The sequence below is a fragment of the Leptodactylus fuscus genome, chromosome 6, assembly GCF_031893055.1.
Source record: "Leptodactylus fuscus isolate aLepFus1 chromosome 6, aLepFus1.hap2, whole genome shotgun sequence".
Classification (NCBI taxonomy): Eukaryota; Metazoa; Chordata; class Amphibia; order Anura; family Leptodactylidae; genus Leptodactylus; species Leptodactylus fuscus.
Window position 1 is genome coordinate 82,824,070 of NC_134270.1, and position 23,187 is coordinate 82,847,256.

The following is a 23,187-nucleotide window of genomic DNA, read 5'->3' on the forward strand; positions in this document are numbered from 1 at the left end:
CCAAGTGATAAAAGACCATATTCATCCCATGAGTAACTACTCTCATTATTGATCGAGCGACTACTCAGCCTTCTATTGTCCAGTATTGTGGAATATTATAATTAATAAGGAAATCATAGACAATAAGTAGGACTAATACATTTTTTATGTAGAAATAGCATCATGTATTGCTGAGTCTATTTTAGCTTCATTATTAATACAAGCAAATAAACAGATTTGTGCTTCTACGCAGGTTCGCAGTATCGTGATGAACAATGCCAAATGAGCTATTCCTAAATAGCAATATATTTAAATTTTACCGAAGTGTTTTAATTAGTTTTAGGAAGAAATTAACTTGCGGTGAAAAGAGGTTTGTCATGGACCCACATGAGTAATTGTGGAGGAATAATTGCATTGTTATATTCAGAGTAGAGAGGTTTTTTTGTGTTTTTTTAATGTAGATCTTAGTCAATAATACATTAAAAACCATCAATTAATTTGGTTATATGAAAAAAGGCAAAGATAATTGTTCGGATATAGTCAAGATATTCTAGGTTATAGGATAATTGTAATAGTGACTCAGTAAAGTAATGTACGACACTATATCATCCTGTACTTGATGAAATAACATTAACTTCCTGGTCATCCACATTATAGAAATATATCATTCCTTGTTCACATGGAGGTTTACCTTGTGAACTACTCTAAACAGAGCTTAAGCACTGACAATGATCTAACTAGTGGAATAGTGCCAAAATTCTGGGAGCCCACTGGGATCCTGCTGGATTTGTGATCATTCAGTAGCGAGTGCTTAGTTCTTGTTGATCCATTTCCATAGTTTACAGTCTTTAGTAAAGCAGTGACAAAGTTTTCAGACAACTGTGATGATCAGGACTGGTAATTGATGGTTATTTGTATGTACTTCTGTAAAAGAGTTTCCAATAATGTTTTTGTTTTCACTCGTAACATTCAGATAAGAGACAGCAGATGGTTATTTTTTAGAATCTTATTCTAAGCCTTAAGAAATGTTATTAAGTAAGCCATTATTCAGATAATAGAAATTACTTAGACTCTGTTGACACCATGTTTGAAGCATATATTTGTCATATGTGTTCTTTTTTTCTACATCAGCTCCATATATGTTACTGTACCTTTTTAATAGTATGGAATACAGTAAAAACCATTCATTCATTCATTCATTCATTCATTCATTCATTCATTTTTACAATGGGAGCCTCTTAGTACTATGTCAGCATTCTATTAAAGTATCTGATCCCTGGGAGAGGCAGGGAGTTCCTTACATATTATATAGTGCTCATGTAAATATTTTTTTTTCTACTGGGGTGTGGGAGAATATCCTGCTTTCCAAGGCTCCCTCTAATATCAATGTAGAAAGGGAACCTAGGAGAACTGTGTGCTATTGACTCCCTCTGTATTTCCCTGCCCAGTAGAATTGTAACATTGCATACTATAACTGTGCACTATAGAATGTGTAAGAAACTCACCTCCCCTTACCACCAGGGAGTAAATAAGGTATCAATTCTCTGGGCAAGGAGAAATTCGTATAAACATCTTAAAGAGTACTGGCACAGTATAAAACGGGGCAGTGGAGCACAGAGGAAGTCAGTACTACTGACCTTTCCCAGGCTTCCAGATGGGTACTACTGGCTCCCTCCACACAATTCTAACCTATTGTTTTGAGTGTTCAGGTTTACTACTACTAGGCCTACATGAAAAGAAACCAGTGAACTGGAGTAACTCCAGATAAAATGATAAAAGATCAGGCAGTCACAGCTTTGAGCAGGGATAGTCTTTTTTACAGTGCCAGAGCAGAGACATCCTGGAGACAGGCAAGGTAAGTTTAAGGTTTTTATTTGTTTTTGTTTTTTTAATTACTATTTATTTTTTCCGTGGCCTTGTTTTTCAGATTCACCAGTTTGGATAGATTTGTTGATTCAGTTGAGGATCATCTATCCCCCCCCACCTTTTTAAATAAATTGACCGATGAGGAATCTTTGTCCTGGAGAATTATTTTATTTGTTGTATTATTTTTTTTAATTCTTTATCACCACTTTATTAGAGATGTTTCTAGGACTAGCTCAGGATTTCCCTTGTCAGAGCAGGAGTCAAATGAGGTGTAGTGGACTATGTTTAGGGGGAGTCATCTGTATAGCCTCAAGGGTTTTTCCCATGCCTTCACAATCGAAGTGGAGATGGTAAGACTGCTCTATTTTTTTTTTTTTGCTCTAAATAAGTAGATACATGAGCCTTTGTTTATTTACAACCATTTGGTAGATTTGCATGATTTATGCCTGTTTATTGGAGTAACAGCAGGATCATTATTGTCTGTTTCATGCAATATACACATCAGTTATAGTGCTTTGTGGTATCTTGGATGTGTATCTATGCATATATTACATTGTATAAGTGACAGGTGAACGAGGTGATAGGTAATACCAAGTGGTATCCAATTGTGACACTCTGATGTACTCACATATTTTATATGTGATTTTCTGACAACACTTTATTGTTTGTATATTGTCTATTGTCATTTTTTTTGGTTCCACAAACTAATTTAAAGCATCTTAGAATAAATGTTACATTTTAGATTTATTTTGTCCTTGCTGTTCACTCTTTAATTTTTGGACATTTTGTTGTAACAGCCTATATTGGCTGTAAGGCATAACTCTTACTGATTTGGTCCCAACTCAGAGGCATAAATAGCAGGGACTGCCCACTCCCCCTTTTTCTTGCCCTCACATGGTATAATGCCCCTTTACTGCCCCCCCCACACACACACACACACTAAAACACTGTCTTTACTGGCCCCACACAGTAAAATGCTCCCTTTACGGCCCCCCACACAATATAACATCCCTTTTTTTAGCCACACAAGGCATAAAGCCCCATCCCTGAATATTGCCTCTTTATTGGCCCCCATACAGTTTGTTGCCTCTTTTACTGGCTCCAAACACAGTTTACAGGTTCCCATATAGTATTTACTAGTCACTTTAGGCTGCCACCTACCTCAAGCACCTCCAGAGATTGTCCAATTCCTCAACAACCCCTTAAAGAGTAATGTTCCATAGTGTACACAGTATAATACCCCCTTTCACCAAGTCTAATATCGCACAGTTGCCCCACCACACAATATAATGTTGAATAGAAGCCCTCTACAATATAATAATGTCCCATAGTGGCCCATCCACACATTATAATGTTCCATAGGGGTACAATACAATGTCCCTAGTGGCGCCTACAGTGTAAGTTACCCATTTTACAATAAAATTGGATTTGAACAAAGTTTTGGGTTTTGCCACCCACTAACTGTAATTATATTTTGGAGTCTCATCAAACCCCATAGTATAATGAGGGGAGGTCCAGGGGAAGTTATTAAACATAACTAACAGTGTTACTCTCCTCTCCTTGACTCCAACGTGGGTCTTTGGGCCTTTTGAATGCATTACAGATGGCTGATGATGTAATTGGGCCTCAGTGGTTATGTTGGCATCACAACATATAATAATGCCATCTTAAGCCACATGAATGTGACATCAGTCAAGAGGCCCAAAGACCCACACTGGAGCTCAGGAGAGGTGAGTAACACTGTTAGTTTTGCTTAACACTTCCACTGAGCCTCTATTCATTATACTCTGGAATCCGAAGAGATCCTAGATTATAGTTATAGCAGTTCTATGAGGTTCGCCCAACAAATACATTCATTGCCAACCTCTCAGACACTCAGCAAACTGCTTATCTATCTCTGTTTCTGCCCTCGGGCACCTCTGCTTCTCCCTTCAGCTCTGAGGTCCAGTGGGCCACACTGAATAGCATTAGCGAAGTCCTTATGCTATTCAGCATCAGCAACTTGAGTTGCTGAGTTCCACAACTATCCCAACCTATACTAAACCTTTGACATAGACTCTACGTGTGACATGAATAAATCTTAAACCTGCATTCACATGATGAGTTTAAGCCATGAATCACTTTACAGTAAGCTTTTAGCATAAAATATGACTGGATTTTACATCTTATTTTATGATTTCCTAGGGAAATTGTTACTTTTAATATAAGGAAATACCAGGTTTCGAGGTTTGCAAAACAACTGTTCAACAATTGGTGAATTTCAATAGTCATAATTGCAGCTTGCTGCTACTGATTAAACAAGCCTGAAATGAATCCAGGCAATTTCTTATTACATAACGTCTGGCAATTACAGTAACGATTACAGATGTATTAATTTTCATGTAAGAAATCAGTGACTCATCTCTCTGAAAATTTCATCCATTGATGACCATAAACTACTTGATAATATTTAATAGTCATACAGAACAGGTAAATTGCACTTTGGTTTACAAATGTGTGCAGTCGTGCAGAGAAAAGCCACATACAAACATCTAGAACTAACACCTCTATCAAGTCTTGTTAGATAGAATTTAGTTAAAGTGTATCTCCAGTTATAACAAACTTTTTAATATACCTTAAAGATATGCTTCTTTCTCCACATGTTAAGCTGGTCTTCTGGTCCTTATCTTCTATCTAACTGCTTGTTTATATTATATTTTCTCTGTTTCAGCCTCACACAGTTCTATGAACAAGGAGAGGTTGAGTATGATTCCTCTATCAGCTAGTTAAATGATTTAATGCCTCATTCTGTGTACTAGCTGCCTCTTACCTACAACCCTAAGTGTAACAGCAGCAATTATTTCAGTGTCTTTTCTAATACCCTCCTCGCAGACTATAAAGCCTGCCAAGTGGAGAAGATATACATATATTGCAAAGTTTCATATACTAACCTGTACTATTTATTTCTAAAAAGTTGTTTATAGCTAGAGGTATGCTTTAAAGAGTATCTTTCATATCCTCTGACATTGGTGGTGTTATATACTGCTGCAAAGCTGGTAGTGCACTGAGTTCAGCGCAGTGTCAACTTTGTCAGTATGTGCACTGGTTGCAGAGATATTGGTGCTGCTACTTTCAGAACCAATATAACTAGATTGTCAGAGGTGCCAGCCCTACAACTCAGTATCATCGTTGGGCAGAGAGGAATGCCCCCTTAATGTTAGACCTCCATAGCCTTGTATTGTCAGAGGGCATTTCTCACTGCCCAGTGATGATGTTGAGCTGTAAGGCCTACCTCTCTGACAGTGCAATGATATCTGTGCCAAAACTAATGGTACTGATATCTCTGCAACTGGGGCACATACTGAAAAAGATCACAGTGCGAACTGTCAGCTTTCCAGTTGTATATAGTGCCACCAATGTTTAAAGATATAAACGGTCCTCTTTAAGTTTTGTAAAAGCATTGGATTGGAATCTCAAACTGAACAGTGTTTCATCTATATAATTATTACTGTATCCACAAACTTTTATTGCTTCGTAAAACCTCCATGGAAAGCAAGCTAGAACCATATCAGTCAATAGACTATAGTTAAAACTTTGCCTTTTATAAGCCTTGATTATTTTTCTCCTGAGGCTTCCTGTTCAATTGTTTATAACTAGAGATGAGCGAACAGTGTTCTATCGAACTCATGTTCGATCGGATATTAGGCTGTTCGGCATGTTCGAATCGAATCGAACACCGCGTGGTAAAGTGCGCCATTACTCGATTCCCCTCCCACCTTCCCTGGCGCCTTTTTTGCTCCAATAACAGCGCAGGGTAGGTGGGACAGGAACTACGACACCGGTGACGTTGAGAAAAGTAGGCAAAACCCATTGGCTGCCGAAAACATGTGACCTCTAATTTAAAAGAACAGCGCCGCCCAGGTTCGCGTCATTCTGAGCTTGCAATTCACCGAGGACGGAGGTTTCCGTCCAGCTAGCTAGGGCTTAGATTCTGGGTAGGCAGGGACAGGCTAGGATAGGAAGGAGAAGACAACCACAACAGCTCTTGTAAGAGCTAAATTCCAGGGAGAAGCTTGTCAGTGTAACGTGGCACTGACGGGCTCAATCGCCGCAACCCAGCTTTCCCAGGATCCTGAATGGAATACACTGTCAGTGTATTCCCGTATACCCGATATATACCCCCGATACCCGTTCCAACGGTGTGCCCCCCACCTTCACCCCAGAAATACCCTGCAAGTCCCCTAGCAATAGAATTGGGGCTATATACACCCACAATTTTTACTACTGGTATACAGTGCCATTGTCTGACTGGGAATTCAAAGAATATATTGGGGTTATAAATACCCTCATTTCTTGCTACTGCCATATAGTGCCAGTTTCTGACTGGTAATTCAAAGAATATATTAGGGTTACGTGCACCCACAATTTTTACTACTGGTATACAGTGCCATTGTCTGACTGGGAATTCAAAGAATATATTGGGAATACAAATACCCTCATTTCTTGCTACTGCCATATAGTGCCAGTTTCTGACTGGTAATTCAAAGAATATATTGGGGTTACGTGCACCCACAATTTTTACTACTGGTATACAGTGCCATTGTCTGACTGGGAATTCAAAGAATATATTGGGAATACAAATACCCTCATTTCTTGCTACTGCCATATAGTGCCAGTTTCTGACTGGTAATTCAAAGAATATATTGGGGTTACGTGCACCCACAATTTTTACTACTGGTATACAGTGCCATTGTCTGACTGGGAATTCAAAGAATATATTGGGGTTATAAATACCCTCATTTCTTGCTACTGCCATATAGTGCCAGTTTCTGACTGGTAATTCAAAGAATATATTGGGGTTACGTGCACCCACAATTTTTACTACTGGTATACAGTGCCATTGTCTGACTGGGAATTCAAAGAATATATTGGGGTTATAAATACCCTCATTTCTTGCTACTGCCATATAGTGCCAGTTTCTGACTGGGAATTCAAAGAATATATTGGGGTTACGTGCACCCACAATTTTTACTACTAGTATACAGTGCCATTGTCTGACTGGGAATTCAAAGAATATATTGGGGTTATAAATACCCTCATTTCTTGCTACTGGTATATAGTGCCATTGTCTGACTGGGAATTCAAAGAATATATTGGGGTTACGTGCACCCACAATTTTTACTACTGGTATACAGTGCCAGTTTCTGACTGGGAATTCAAAGAATATATTGGGGTTACAAATACCCTCATTTCTTGCTACTGCCATATAGTGCCAGTTTCTGACTGGTAATTCAAAGAATATATTGGGGTTACGTGCACCCACAATTTTTACTACTGGAATACAGTGCCATTGTCTGACTGGGAATTCAAAGAATATATTGGGGTTATAAATACCCTCATTTCTTGCTACTGCCATATAGTGCCAGTTTCTGACTGGTAATTCAAAGAATATATTGGGGTTATAAATACCCTCATTTCTTGCTACTGGTATATAGTGCCATTGTCTGACTGGGAATTCAAAGAATATATTGGGGTTACGTGCACCCACAATTTTTACTACTGGTATACAGTGCCAGTGTCTGACTGGGAATTCAAAGAATATATTGGGGTTACAAATACCCTCATTTCTTGCTACTGCCATATAGTGCCAGTTTCTGACTGGTAATTCAAAGAATATATTGGGGTTACGTGCACCCACAATTTTTACTACTGGTATACAGTGCCATTGTCTGACTGGGAATTCAAAGAATATATTGGGGTTATAAATACCCTCATTTCTTGCTACTGCCATATAGTGCCAGTTTCTGACTGGGAATTCAAAGAATATATTGGGGTTACGTGCACCCACAATTTTTACTACTGGTATACAGTGCCATTGTCTGACTGGGAATTCAAAGAATATATTGGGGTTATAAATACCCTCATTTCTTGCTACTGGAATATAGTCCTATTGTCTAACTGGGAATTCAAAGAATATATTGGGGTTACGTGCACCCACAATTTTTACTACTGGTATACAGTGCCAGTTTCTGACTGGGAATTCAAAGAATATATTGGGGTTACAAATACCCTCATTTCTTGCTACTGCCATATAGTGCCAGTTTCTGACTGGTAATTCAAAGAATATATTGGGGTTACGTGCACCCACAATTTTTACTACTGGTATACAGTGCCATTGTCTGACTGGGAATTCAAAGAATATATTGGGAATACAAATACCCTCATTTCTTGCTACTGCCATATAGTGCCAGTTTCTGACTGGTAATTCAAAGAATATATTGGGGTTACGTGCACCCACAATTTTTACTACTGGTATACAGTGCCATTGTCTGACTGGGAATTCAAAGAATATATTGGGAATACAAATACCCTCATTTCTTGCTACTGCCATATAGTGCCAGTTTCTGACTGGTAATTCAAAGAATATATTGGGGTTACGTGCACCCACAATTTTTACTACTGGTATACAGTGCCATTGTCTGACTGGGAATTCAAAGAATATATTGGGGTTATAAATACCCTCATTTCTTGCTACTGCCATATAGTGCCAGTTTCTGACTGGTAATTCAAAGAATATATTGGGGTTACGTGCACCCACAATTTTTACTACTGGTATACAGTGCCATTGTCTGACTGGGAATTCAAAGAATATATTGGGGTTATAAATACCCTCATTTCTTGCTACTGCCATATAGTGCCAGTTTCTGACTGGGAATTCAAAGAATATATTGGGGTTACGTGCACCCACAATTTTTACTACTAGTATACAGTGCCATTGTCTGACTGGGAATTCAAAGAATATATTGGGGTTATAAATACCCTCATTTCTTGCTACTGGTATATAGTGCCATTGTCTGACTGGGAATTCAAAGAATATATTGGGGTTACGTGCACCCACAATTTTTACTACTGGTATACAGTGCCAGTTTCTGACTGGGAATTCAAAGAATATATTGGGGTTACAAATACCCTCATTTCTTGCTACTGCCATATAGTGCCAGTTTCTGACTGGTAATTCAAAGAATATATTGGGGTTACGTGCACCCACAATTTTTACTACTGGAATACAGTGCCATTGTCTGACTGGGAATTCAAAGAATATATTGGGGTTATAAATACCCTCATTTCTTGCTACTGCCATATAGTGCCAGTTTCTGACTGGTAATTCAAAGAATATATTGGGGTTATAAATACCCTCATTTCTTGCTACTGGTATATAGTGCCATTGTCTGACTGGGAATTCAAAGAATATATTGGGGTTACGTGCACCCACAATTTTTACTACTGGTATACAGTGCCAGTGTCTGACTGGGAATTCAAAGAATATATTGGGGTTACAAATACCCTCATTTCTTGCTACTGCCATATAGTGCCAGTTTCTGACTGGTAATTCAAAGAATATATTGGGGTCACGTGCACCCACAATTTTTACTACTGGTATACAGTGCCATTGTCTGACTGGGAATTCAAAGAATATATTGGGGTTATAAATACCCTCATTTCTTGCTACTGCCATATAGTGCCAGTTTCTGACTGGGAATTCAAAGAATATATTGGGGTTACGTGCACCCACAATTTTTACTACTGGTATACAGTGCCATTGTCTGACTGGGAATTCAAAGAATATATTGGGGTTATAAATACCCTCATTTCTTGCTACTGGTATATAGTGCCATTGTCTGACTGGGAATTCAAAGAATATATTGGGGTTACGTGCACCCACAATTTTTACTACTGGTATACAGTGCCAGTTTCTGACTGGGAATTCAAAGAATATATTGGGGTTACAAATACCCTCATTTCTTGCTACTGCCATATAGTGCCAGTTTCTGACTGGTAATTCAAAGAATATATTGGGGTTACGTGCACCCACAATTTTTACTACTGGTATACAGTGCCAGTTTCTGACTGGGAATTCAAAGAATATATTGGGGTTACAAATACCCTCATTTCTTGCTACTGCCATATAGTGCCAGTTTCTGACTGGTAATTCAAAGAATATATTGGGGTTATAAATACCCTCATTTCTTGCTACTGGTATATAGTGCCATTGTCTGACTGGGAATTCAAAGAATATATTGGGGTTACGTGCACCCACAATTTTTACTACTGGTATACAGTGCCAGTTTCTGACTGGGAATTCAAAGAATATATTGGGGTTACAAATACCCTCATTTCTTGCTACTGCCATATAGTGCCAGTTTCTGACTGGGAATTCAAAGAATATATTGGGGTTATAAATACCCTCATTTCTTGCTACTGGTATATAGTGCCATTGTCTGACTGGGAATTCAAAGAATATATTGGGGTTACGTGCACCCACAATTTTTGCTACTGGTATATAGTGCCAATTTCTAACTGGGAATTCAAAATGCTCAAGGCTCCCGGAAAGGGACGTGGACGAGGCCGTGGGCGAGGTCGGGGGAATGGTTCTGGGGAGCAAGGTAGCAGTGAAGCCACAGGGCGTCCCGTGCCTACTCCTGTGGGGCAGCAAGCATTGCGCCACTCCACAGTGCCAGGGTTGCTTGCCACATTAACTAAACTGCAGGGTACAAACCTTAGTAGGCCCGAGAACCAGGAACAGGTCTTGCAATGGCTGTCAGAGAACGCTTACAGCACATTGTCCAGCAGCCAGTCAGACTCTGCCTCCTCTCCTCCTATTACCCAACAGTCTTGTCCTCCTTCCTCCCAAAATTCCCAAGCTTCACAGAACAATAACCCCAACTGTCCCTGCTCCCCAGAGCTGTTCTCCGCTCCTTTCATTGTCCCTCAACCTGCCTCTCCACGTCACGATTCCACGAACCTAACAGAGGAGCATCTGTGTCCAGATGCTCAAACACTAGAGTCTCCTCCATCTCCGTTCGATTTGGTGGTGGATGACCAGCAACCCACCCTCATCGACGATGATGTGACGCAGTTGCCGTCAGGGCATCCAGTTGACCGGCGCATTGTGCGGGAGGAGGAGATGAGACAGGAGTTGGAAGAGGAAGTGGTGGATGATGAGGACACTGACCCGACCTGGACAGGGGGGATGTCAAGCGGGGAAAGTAGTGTGGATGTTGAGGCAAGTGCAGCACCAAAAAGGGTAGCTAGAGGCAGAGGCAGAGGTCAGCAGCTTAGGCGAAGCCAGGCCACAAGATGTTCCAGTTCGTACCCAGCCCCGAAAAACTCCCACCTCGAGGGCACGTTTCTCGAAGGTGTGGAGTTTTTTCAAGGAATGCGCCGAGGACAGATATAGTGTTGTCTGCACAATTTGCCTCTCGAAATTGATTAGGGGCTCTGAGAAGAGCAACCTGTCCACCACTTCAATGCGCCGTCATTTGGAATCCAAGCACTGGAATCAGTGGCAGGCAGCAACGGCAGGACAAAGGCCGCCTGCCGTTCACGCCACTGCCACTGCCTCTGCCACTGCCTCTGCCTCTGCCACTGCCACTGCTGACTGTGCTGGCGATGCACTCCAGAGGACAAGCCAGGACACCACTTCATCTGCCTCCGCCACTTTGTTGACTTCTCCCTCATCCTCCCCTGTTCCTGTCTTATCTCCTTCTCCTGCACCATCAAAGGCACCATCAGGCGCTTCTTTACAACAACCCACCATCTCTCAGACATTGGAGCGGCGGCAGAAATACACTGCTAACCACCCACACGCGCAAGCCTTGAACGCCAACATCGCTAAACTGCTGGCCCAGGAGATGTTGGCGTTCCGGCTTGTTGAAACTCCCGCCTTCCTGGACCTGATGGCAACTGCGGCACCTTGCTATGCCGTCCCTAGCCGTCACTACTTCTCCCGGTGTGCCGTCCCCGCCTTGCACCAGCACGTGTCACTCAACATCAGGCGGGCCCTTAGTTCCGCGCTTTGCACAAAGGTCCACTTGACCACCGACGCGTGGACAAGTGCATGCGGACAGGGACGCTACATTTCACTGACGGCACACTGGGTGAATGTAGTTGAGGCTGGGACTGCTTCCCAAACTGGCCCGGTGTACCTCGTCTCCCCGCCTAACATTCCTGGCAGGGACACGAGAAGAACACCCCCCTCCTCCTCCTCCTCTACCACCTCCTCCTCCGCCACCGCCTCCTCCTCCGCCACCGCCTCCTCCTCCGCTGTTAGATTGACCCCAGCTACGAGTTGGAAACGTTGCAGCACTGGCGTTGGTAGACGTCAGCAGGCTGTGCTGAAGCTGATCAGCTTGGGGGACAGACAGCACACTGCCTCCGAGGTGAGGGATGCCCTCCTCGATGAGACGGCAATATGGTTTGAGCCGCTGCACCTGGGCCCAGGCATGGTCGTTTGTGATAACGGCCGGAACCTGGTAGCAGCTCTGGAGCTTGCCGGACTCCAACATGTTCCATGCCTGGCCCACGTCTTCAACCTAGTGGTGCAACGTTTCCTAAAGAGCTACCCCAATGTTCCAGAGCTACTGGTGAAAGTGCGGCGCATGTGCGCCCACTTTCGCAAGTCGACAGTAGCCGCTGCTAGCTTAAAATCTCTCCAGCAACGCCTGCATGTGCCACAACACCGGCTTTTGTGCGACGTCCCCACACGCTGGAACTCAACGTTTCAGATGTTGAATAGAGTGGTTGAGCAGCAGAGACCTTTGATGGAATACCAGCTACAAAACCCTAGGGTGCCACAAAGTCAGCTGCCTCAGTTTCACATCCATGAGTGGCCATGGATGAGAGACCTTTGTGACATCCTACGGGTCTTTGAGGAGTCCACAAGGAGGGTGAGCTCTGAGGATGCGATGGTGAGCCTTACAATCCCGCTCTTGTGTGTTCTGAGAGAATCCCTGATTGACATCAGGGATAACTCAGATCACACAGAGGAGTTAGGGATAGCATCCGATCCGTCACAGCTGGAGAGTAGGTCCACACATCTGTCCGCTTCACTGCGTTTAATGGAGGAGGAGGAGGAGGAGGAGGAGGAGGAAGAAGAGTTGTCTGATGATGTGATGGTGATACAGGAGGCTTCCGGGCAACTTCGAATCGTCCCATTGTTGCAGCGCGGATGGGTAGACATGGAGGATGAGGAGGAAATGGAGATTGAACTTTCCGGTGGGGCCAGAGGAGTCATGCCAACTAACACTGTGGCAGACATGGCTGAGTTCATGTTGGGGTGCTTTACAACCGACAAGCGTATTGTCAAAATCATGGAGGACAACCAGTACTGGATCTTTGCTATCCTTGACCCCCGGTATAAAAACAACATCTCGTCTTTTATTCCGGTAGAGGGGAGGGCCAATCGCATCAATGCTTGCCACAGGCAATTGGTGCAGAATATGATGGAGATGTTTCCAGCATGTGACGTTGGCGGCAGGGAGGGCAGTTCCTCCAGTAGGCAACCAAGTTCTCACCGGTCCACACAAATGAGGGGCACACTGTCTAAGGTCTGGGACACCTTGATGGCACCCCCTCGCCAAAGTGCCGCCACGGAGGGTCCTAGTGTCACCAGGCGTGAGAAGTATAGGCGCATGTTGCGGGAATACCTTTCCGACCACAGCCCTGTCCTCTCCGACCCCTCTGCGCCCTACACGTATTGGGTGTCGAAGTTGGACCTGTGGCTTGAACTTGCCCTATATGCCTTGGAGGTGCTGTCCTGTCCTGCCGCCAGCGTCCTATCTGAGAGGGTGTTCAGTGCAGCCGGTGGCATCATCACTGACAAGCGCACCCGTCTGTCAGCTGAGAGTGCCGACCGGCTCACTTTGATAAAAATGAACCACCACTGGATAGAGCCTTCATTTTTGGGCCCACCTGTGTAAAGCACCCCAACATGAAACTCCATGTCTGTACTCAACCTCTCCAATTCCTCCGCATCCTCATACTCATCCACCATAAGCGTTGCACAATTCTGCTAATACTAGGCTCCCTCCACCCTGATTTCCCCAACTCTGCTGGTTAGAGGCTCCCTCCACCCTGATTTCCACCAACTCTGCTGGTTAGAGGCTCCCTCCACCCTGCTTTCCCACAACTCTGCTGGTTAGAGGCTCCCTCCACCCTGCTTTCCCACAACTCTGCTGGTTAGAGGCTCCCTCCACCCTGCTTTCCCACAACTCTGCTGGTTAGAGTCTCCCTCCACCCTGCTTTCCCACAACTCTGCTGGTTAGAGGCTCCCTCCACCCTGATTTCCACCAACTCTGCTGGTTAGAGGCTCCCTCCACCCTGCTTTCCCACAACTCTGCTGGTTAGAGGCTCCCTCCACCCTGATTTCCACCAACTCTGCTGGTTAGAGGCTCCCTCCACCATGAATTGGTCCAAACTGGGCTGTTTAGCAGCTCCCTCCACCATGAATTGGTCCAAACTGGGGTTTTTAGAGGCTCCCTCCACCATGAATTGGTCCAAACTGGGCTGTTTAGAGGCTCCCTCCACCATGAATTGGTCCAAACTGGGGTTTTTAGAGGTTCCCTCCACCATGAATTGGTCCAAACTGGGCTGGTTAGAGGCTCCCTCCACCATGAATTTGCCCAAACTGGGCTGTTTAGAGGCTCCCTCCATCATGAATTGGTCCAAACTGGGGTTTTTAGAGGCTCCCTCCACCATGAATTGGTCCAAACTGGGCTGTTTAGAGGCTCCCTCCACCATGAATTTGCCCAAACTGGGCTGTTTAGAGGCACCCTCCATCATGAATTGGTCCAAACTGGGGTTTTTAGAGGCTCCCTCCACCATGAATTGGTCCAAACTGGGGTTTTTAGAGGCTCCCTCCACCATGAATTGGTCCAAACTGGGGTTTTTAGAGGCTCCCTCCACCATGAATTGGTCCAAACTGGGCTGTTTAGAGGCTCCCTCCACCATGAATTGGTCCAAACTGGGGTTTTTAGAGGCTCCCTCCACCATGAATTGGTCCAAACTGGGTTTTTTAGAGGCTCCCTCCACCATGAATTGGTCCAAACTGGGGTTTTTAGAGGCTCCCTCCACCATGAATTGGTCCAAACTGGGCTGTTTAGAGGCTCCCTCCACCATGAATTTGCCCAAACTGGGCTGTTTAGAGGCTCCCTCCATCATGAATTGGTCCAAACTGGGGTTTTTAGAGGCTCCCTCCACCATGAATTGGTCCAAACTGGGGTTTTTAGAGGCTCCCTCCACCATGAATTGGTCCAAACTGGGGGTTTTTAGAGGCTCCCTCCACCATGAATTTGCCCAAACTGGGCTGTTTAGAGGCTCCCTCCATCATGAATTGGTCCAAACTGGGGTTTTTAGAGGCTCCCTCCACCATGAATTGGTCCAAACTGGGGTTTTTAGAGGCTCCCTTCACCATGAATTGGTCCAAACTGGGGTTTTTAGAGGCTCCCTCCACCATGAATTGGTCCAAACTGGGGTTTTTAGAGGCTCCCTCCACCATGAATTGGTCCAAACTGGGCTGTTTAGAGGCTCCCTCCACCATGAATTGGTCCAAACTGGGGTTTTTAGAGGCTCCCTCCACCATGAATTGGTCCAAACTGGGGTTTTTAGAGGCTCCCTCCAGCATGAATTGGTCCAAACTGGGGTTTTTAGAGGCTCCCTCCACCATGAATTTGCCCAAACTCTGCTGGTTAGAGGCTCAATCCAACAAATGTTGGTGCCAACCTCAACTTACTACAAGGGCCAAATTCACTGCTGGTGACAAGCTCTCCTCACTGCAAGTGCCAAATACACATGTTTCAAGGTGTTTTCCTACTGTCAGAGAGGTGGTATTGAGTGTGTAAAGTGTGTAGTTGTTAGGCTGTGATGTTGGGGTAATAGAGGGTCTTTGGTGTGTTAGATGCCCCCAGACATGCTTCCCCTGCTGTCCCAGTGTCATTCCAGAGGTGTTGGCATCATTTCCTGGGGTGTCATAGTGGACTTGGTGACCCTCCAGACACGGATTTGGGTTTCCCCCTTAACGAGTATATGTTCCCCATAGACTATAATGGGGTTCGAAACCCGTTCGAACACACGAACAGTGAGCGGCTGTTCGATTCGAATTTCGAACCTCGAACATTTTAGTGTTCGCTCATCTCTATTTATAACAGGCAGCTATTAATGGCATAGCTTACTGGTAGACTATAATTTTTTTGGCAAGATAAACCTTTTGAATATTCAGGCCTGGTAAGGCAAGTGACTTATATATAATGGTTTGTTATTATTCAGGTTGTAATGTATTAAATACTAATGTTAGCTATGTATACCTTTACTCCCTGAGCTGCCCTTTAACTCTCAATGACAGTTTTGACATTTCATGTTAGGCTTTTAAGCTTGATTCAGTGTACACAGAATTTTATTAAAAGTCTATGGTCTCTAGAGACAAACACGTTTCTCTGGGCTACTGGAGGAGAGAAAAGATCATTGGAAATCAAAATATGGTTTTCTTTCAAAACCAACAACTGTCTATTATTTCACTGCAAGGCTGCTTTTTACATTTGTTATTTGCAACATGTTCTTGGCACACTTTCTTATATTTTGGAAAATAGAATTGAGTAATTGCCATTTTACCAATGCTCTGGCAGAATTCCTATTCATTTGACTCCAGTCAACCGGGCAAACCTTTATTTAATTTTGACACCCTTAATCTTGTAAAGAGCAATGCCAAGGATTAAAACTAACTGTATTTCCGCTGAATAGAAACAGGAAAATATTTTTAAAAAAACTTTACGTGCAGCTACTATGAATATCTTGCTTCATGTAAAAAAATATTTTCATTTTTTATCACAAACTTAGAGAAACTTAAGGGCTAGTTCACACGGGCACTAAGGGGGTGGATTATCCTTGTCATAATCCGCCCCCTCACAATGGTGGTATATGGAGACCACTAGCGTTCTTTTTTCCGCTAGCAGAATGTTGCCACTAGCGTAAAAAAGAAGCAAGCTGCCCTTTCTCCAGGCAGATTCCGTGGCTAGTTGAGCCGCGGCGTCCGCCTTGCGGCAGCAACCTCCGGTGTCGGCCCATTCATTTGAGCCTACTCCCGAGGGAAAAGCCGCGGCTGTCGGATGCTGCAAAAGTTGTGGCAGGCGGATTTTGGCCCATAGCTCCCCGCGTCACTCTCAGTGCCAAAAATCCACCCTTCCGTCCCCCAGTGTGAACTAAGCCTGACTGAACTGCTTCTTGCACTTCTCAGGAAGGATCTCAAACCCTTTCCTAAAGTGGTTTTTCAGGACAGTTAATGAGACTGATATAAGCTTGATTCACCCTACCGCTATTAATGACGGAAGACAGCAATGGACATTAACTGTGTTCGTTCCCATTGACACTAATGTAAGCAACATAACGGACTTCTATCTTGTACCATATTTGTTTACTTTTGCAAAAATGAATGAGAGATCAGTGAAAGGCCTATAATGCCATACAGCAGACACTAAAAGGGATATTCCCAAATCAAAAAGTAAAGGCATATCACATGGGTATACCAACACATTTCTTTATGATGAGTTTAGGCCTCACGTGTAGAAACCCCACTGATCCAGAGAAAGAAGGGATCTCAGCACTGGTGGGACTTTCCCTTTAATAGCATTGAAACTTATGAAAATGTATATAAAATACTTTTTTCTTTCATTTCTTGTTTGAACTTGGTGGGCATATGTGTTTTTTTTTCAATTCACTATGTACTAATAATCTAAATTAAAAATGACTGTAAAATAAGAATCTGGTAACATTTTATCAACTATGACATTTGAAATGACAGGTCAAAGCAGAATATTAGGATCAATTGAAAACATTACCTGTGCAGATTTTCACTTCCATGAGTAAGGTTTGGTGCTCTACAGTCATTGTTAAATTCTGGAATAAAACCATAATCTTTGTACAAAGCTTCAGCTCCTTTAGCAATTATAGCAACTCCATTTTGAACTCTACGGTGGAGGTCATCTTTCCATCCAGCAGACAAAACTGTAAACAGTCCAACAGGCAAGTGCTCAGGCATGTAATCTGTGCCGCCTAAGTTGGTTCCCACCATAAACCAAATATACCCAGGTCCTGTTAACCCAGCTTCTCTTGCAGCCTTGAAGACTCCATCAGCTTCATCCTTGGAACAATAGAGCAGACGTACCTGTACAGTTATCTCTCTTAACTGTCTTTTAAGTTTTGCCCCACTGGGGTCATCAGTAAGATTGAGTGTTAAAACACCTCGATTTTCCCACCCAATAAAACTACTATCAGTTAGCAACTCAATGTAATCCACAAAGTCTTCATAGCCAGGAAATAATGTGGTGATAACTGCAAAAGCTGTCCAATCATATTCCTCTAAGACCTCAAAGATGACTTGTAGTTGCTGTTCTGTAGAAGCCCCTAACTGTAGGAAGGTGGAACCTTTTTCCTGAAAAACAAAAATGTATAATAAAAAAAACCTGTAATAACATGTACATTACAGCAGATACTTCTATATTATATCATATTCATAGTGAAAAAATGTATTGTTTAAAAAGGGCTGTAAAACTGTTCTAAAAATGATGCAGGAACCATAGCTAAACATGTTAATACAAAAAGCAGGCAATGAAACGTATGAACAATAATAACTTGCATAAAAACACTAAGTAGAAATATTGAAATAGTAAAATGTGTTGGTAATATTAGAAATATCAAGATGAAATAAGATATAAGAAGTCATGAAATATCCATCAAAGTAATCACTGCAGCTAAATCATGTAGAATGTAGAAAGAAATATCCCGCTCCTCAATACACAGTAAGCAATACACTTTATTTCTATTATTCTACTGCAGTTTTCCTGTGTTCTGGAATGAAAGGCCCCCTCTTGTACCAAAGATGGGACAAATACTCTGTGCCTCATCCGCCATCAAAGTGAGTGGAGCAAAGCAGTTTCCAAGAACACTTCTAGTTTTCCCAATAAAGTCATCAGTGGTTAGGGAGGTGACTCACTTTAGGCTAGAAATAAATCACAGCACTCTTCAACCAGTTAGGGAAATTTGTTTCATTGACATCCAGATAAAAGTATCCAAAGTAGCAAACAGCACACAATGCGTTTTCAAGTGTAAAAATTATAGGCTGTTGACAACTGGTCACTCCCCCAGAGGAGGGCTAGGTTCAGAATCAAAACTAAGGCAAATAATAATGAAAAATATACAAAATACAACCCATAAACTGTATAGCACAAGGACCACCAAACTTAAGTATCAGTATTAGAGATGAGCGAACAGTAAAATGTTCGAAGTTCCATATTCGTTTCGAGTAGCCCCTCAATATTCGACTACTCGAATCGAATATCGAACCCTATTATAGTCTATGGGGGGAAAATGCTCGTTTCAGGGGTAGGCAACGTTCGATCAAATTATACTTGCCAAGTCCATGAGTGAGAGTCGGGCTGGATCCTCCGAGCAGTCTTCTCCTTGTAGCGTCCCCGCAGCGTCTTCCGGCTCTGAATTCACTCTGCCAGGCATCGAGCCTGGGCAGAGCCGACAGCGCATGCCCGCACTACAAGTGGACATGCGCAGTCAGCTCTGCCCAGGCCCAATGTCTGGCAGAGTGAATGAAGAGCCGGAAGACGCCGCGGGGAAGCTGCCATCTGGCCGACTGTATAGCATTCGACCAATCAATGCTAGTTCTGCATCAAACTTTTACATTCGAATAGCGAGTGGTACTCGATCGGGTACGAGTATTTCAAATATCGTAATATTCGATTGAATACCTACTCGATCAAGTACTACTCGCTCATCTCTATTTCTTATATCTTAATCAGATATATTACAATGATTGTTATTTTCACCTATGCTACTCATTCAATTTTGATACCCCAAATATGTATCCCCATGCCATCTCTCATCTGGTTGCTTTCAACAATAATAAAAAAAAAAATCAATATTTGTGAAGTACTCCTGAAGATGAAATACAATTGTGTTTGTTGGTGTCTTATGCAATAGTCCTTTGGTGTGATTGCTTTGGCAGCTGATAGGCAAGTAAAATGTAATGCCAAGCATAAAAAGCGATCCCAGAATTAACAGTTCCAGGAGTTCTTATAGAACCAGCAACCCATGAAATTAGATTCAGTGATCTTTACTTGCATGGCAATGTCTAGCTTTTAAATATTCATACACTAATATTTCTCATCCAAAATCTTACACTGCCAATGGGGATGTGCCTGGCCTGGACACTGCAGACTTTTCTTAAAGAAAAAATGCTTCCTCACTTTCTTTTATTTACAATGAGTATTGGAGACCCTGACTGGCTACCTTTGACACAAATATTCATGAGGACCTTCCCTGGTGGTTTGATTGAATGTTAATAACTATATTAGCCTTGCAGATAACTCACGCTGGCAGCAGGATGAATGAAGTGAGTGTACAAAGTGTGTATATAAACTGTCAGAAGAGAACCATTTGCCCCAAGACCATTTGTGAAATATTAATGGAGGAAAATTGTCTACCAGACAGCACAGGAAAAAAGCAATGGAGGGAGGGTAAAGCAAGACAGGAGCAGAATGTGCTGTACGGACTAAAATGTGAATAGGAGACAGACAGAGGAATGAAATAACTGATATGAAAATGAAAGACAATGACTGATTGAAGTTGTGAAATAGAGAAGTAATTTTACAGACAGGAAAATGTTACTGGAATAATACAGACATCAGAGGAAAGCAAATTATGTTAATGAGAGCATGGAATAATGAGAAAGTGAATATGGGGAAATAAATGCAAGGGGAAGGTGTATGTAACATGTTATATAAAAGGAGATAAAATGGAGATAAAAGGCAGACATCATAAATGTGACTTTTGTATATAGATGCTTTACTACCAGGGAGTTGTTTGAGAATTGTGAAGCAGGAAAACAAAGTTACCAGTAAGTACACACAAGGACCATGAATTTTTCTGAACAGTTGTCGGACCTTCAAAGAACCTTCTGTTACAGCTGTCAAGGACAACATCTTCCAAGGAGACTGATACTGCTATTACATAGGATTTTTCATGAGCCACTTAAAGTAATGGAAATAATGGAGGATTAAATCCATTTAAAGGTTATGGTCATTGAGAGACCATGCACCCATTACTCAAATGCAGATTCTGTTCTCTAAAGGACTGTACAGTAAAAGGTTGGTGTACTATTAAAGTTCATTGTAACACTGATTTAATGTAAATGTACAGATGAGGAAAATTGGAAAGCAGCTTTTCCTGTTAGGCCTTATTCACGTAAGTATGGAAGCTGATTTTTTTTTCTTTTGCAGATGCCATATGTGCCCATTCACGTCAATGTGTTTATTCAAATGTCAGTGTTTTGTTTGTTTATGTAGATTGTGAGCCCCATATAGGGCTCAAAATGTATTTTTTTTTAATTTTTCCTATCAGTATGTCTTTGTGGTATGGAAGGAAATCCACGCAAACACACGGAGAACACACAAACTCCTTGCAGGTGTTGTTCCTGGTAGGATTCGAACCCAGGATTCCAACGCTGCAAGGTTGCATGGCTAACCTACTAATATTTATATAACTTGTGCATTCAGTGTTAGGGATTCAGTAACCTCATTATTTTTTCCTGCCTCATAGTGTTTCTCACAGGGCACTTACATTACATTCTTATCTTGAAGGGATTGTCCAGTATAAGAGCAAAAAATAACAACAACAACAACAAAAATTCTGTTCATGGGCTGTTTTTGGTATTGCAGGTCAAACCCATTCAAGTAGCTGTGGTGAAAAACAACAAAACCAACAAACATTTGTGATGCCCTTTTCTGCAATAGACTCCAAGTGCAGTCCCGTGATTAACTATACAGTACTTTGTAGTATCTTATGCATAGCAATGGTGTTATTTGACCTCAAATGCCACACCATTTGTCTTGATTTAAAATTGTTCAAGGATGAGATCTGTCTGATCGGTCCGGGTAGTGTTCCAGAGAGTTGGTGTTACATAGAAGAAGGCTCTAGCTCCAGATTGTTTAAGGTGAATACTAGGGATAGGCAGTTTATTTGTATATTCTGATCTGAGAGGTCAGCAAGGATTATGGGGCTTTAGAAGTTCTTTTAAGTACTCAGTGCCTAAGTTGTTTATGAATTTGAAGGTCATCAAACTTTAAGTCATTCTCCATTTTCCAGGCAGCCAGTGCTGTGAACAGAGGATAAGGGCTATTGGAGCATGTCGGGGTTGTTTGGCTATTAACCTCACAGCAGCATTTTTGACTAGCTGAAGATGATGTATTTCTTTGTCAAGAAGGAGTACTTTACAGTTGTCCAGATGTGAAGTTATGAAGGCATGGACCAGTGTATAGCAGTAATATGTCAGGCCATGCTCTGAATTATGTTGCCTAATGGAAGCATGTATCTGCAAATACCTTTGTGAATAGCACCAAGCCCTGTAGAACTCCATATTTTGAGAGGAGTGGTGATGACGATTGTCAGGGATCTGGGTTTCACACACAAGATATATCCATGCACTATTTAATCTGTTTTGTTTTTTTTTTGTTTTTTTTTTTAGTATGGCGTGGAGTGCCACAAGTAGATGGTACAGCTACCATGTTCCAACATCTGACACTCAAATCATCTGCCTCCTCAATTTTTAAAGAAATCTCAGTTCTGCTCACTTCCTCAGTCATGTAATAGGATGTTATGCTCAACTGTGTCAAATGATGTTGCTATGTCTAAGTGAATAGGAATGCCAGACACTGATAAGGGGGCTTCACACGTGCACTGCTGTTCACCGGGAATGATTCCATCGAAATTGCAGGAAAAACATTTTGGGGATGGTTTCTATATGGTCTGTTTAAAATACCCATTACTTTCAATGGGTTTTTAAAGCAAACCACCGGTGTCCTTATGAAGCATCTCCGCCATGAAACCACTTTTTTTGCACGGGTACAAAGTCCTGCATGTCTGACTTTGTGTCTGTGCAAAAAAGGATTATCCCTTTATGATGCCAAAATTCGCTAACTGGGCACATGGTACATTATATTTAAGAGACATGTAGTTAAATGGTATTATATTTCAATGCTATTATAAATGAATTGTAGACCCCCCCAAACCATTCAGACAGGACACTGACATTTAGAAATGTAGAAGCAAAAATCTACACATATTAGCTATTCATATATATTTCTGTACTCAAAAGTACAGTCTATTTACTGTATTGTACTGAAATAATGTGGCAAATAGCAGACACTATATGAATTGTAGTATTATTGAACACTCAAGAGACTATTGGAGGATATCATATTGAAATATAAATCTGCTAAACTGCTTTAAAGAATAGAATCTATTCTACTTGTAAAAGATTTAATGGGTGAATGTATTTTTGCCACAAATTTTATATGATTTCTGTAAAGTGAAATAAGAAAAGAGTCTTGAAAAAAACTCTCACTTTTACAGTCCTTTGCAGACCAATCTGTCACCATGGTATTGGTTACACAAAGAAAGTAACTCTAAAGTACTCATACTCCCTTCCATCTTTATCCTACATCCTAAGACATGCATTTGATAGGT

At 42.1% G+C, this 23,187-nt stretch overlaps 1 protein-coding gene across 1 annotated transcript in view; it reads right to left on the reverse strand.

Annotated features, from left to right (window-relative positions):
• Positions 1-23,187, reverse strand: part of GRIN2D (glutamate ionotropic receptor NMDA type subunit 2D) — a 721,729-nt gene that overhangs the window by 295,664 nt on the left and 402,878 nt on the right. Inside the window, exon 8 of the mRNA XM_075276758.1 lies at positions 17,493-18,085. Coding sequence (XP_075132859.1) covers positions 17,493-18,085 — 593 coding nt within the window. The remainder of the gene's footprint in view (positions 1-17,492; positions 18,086-23,187) is intronic.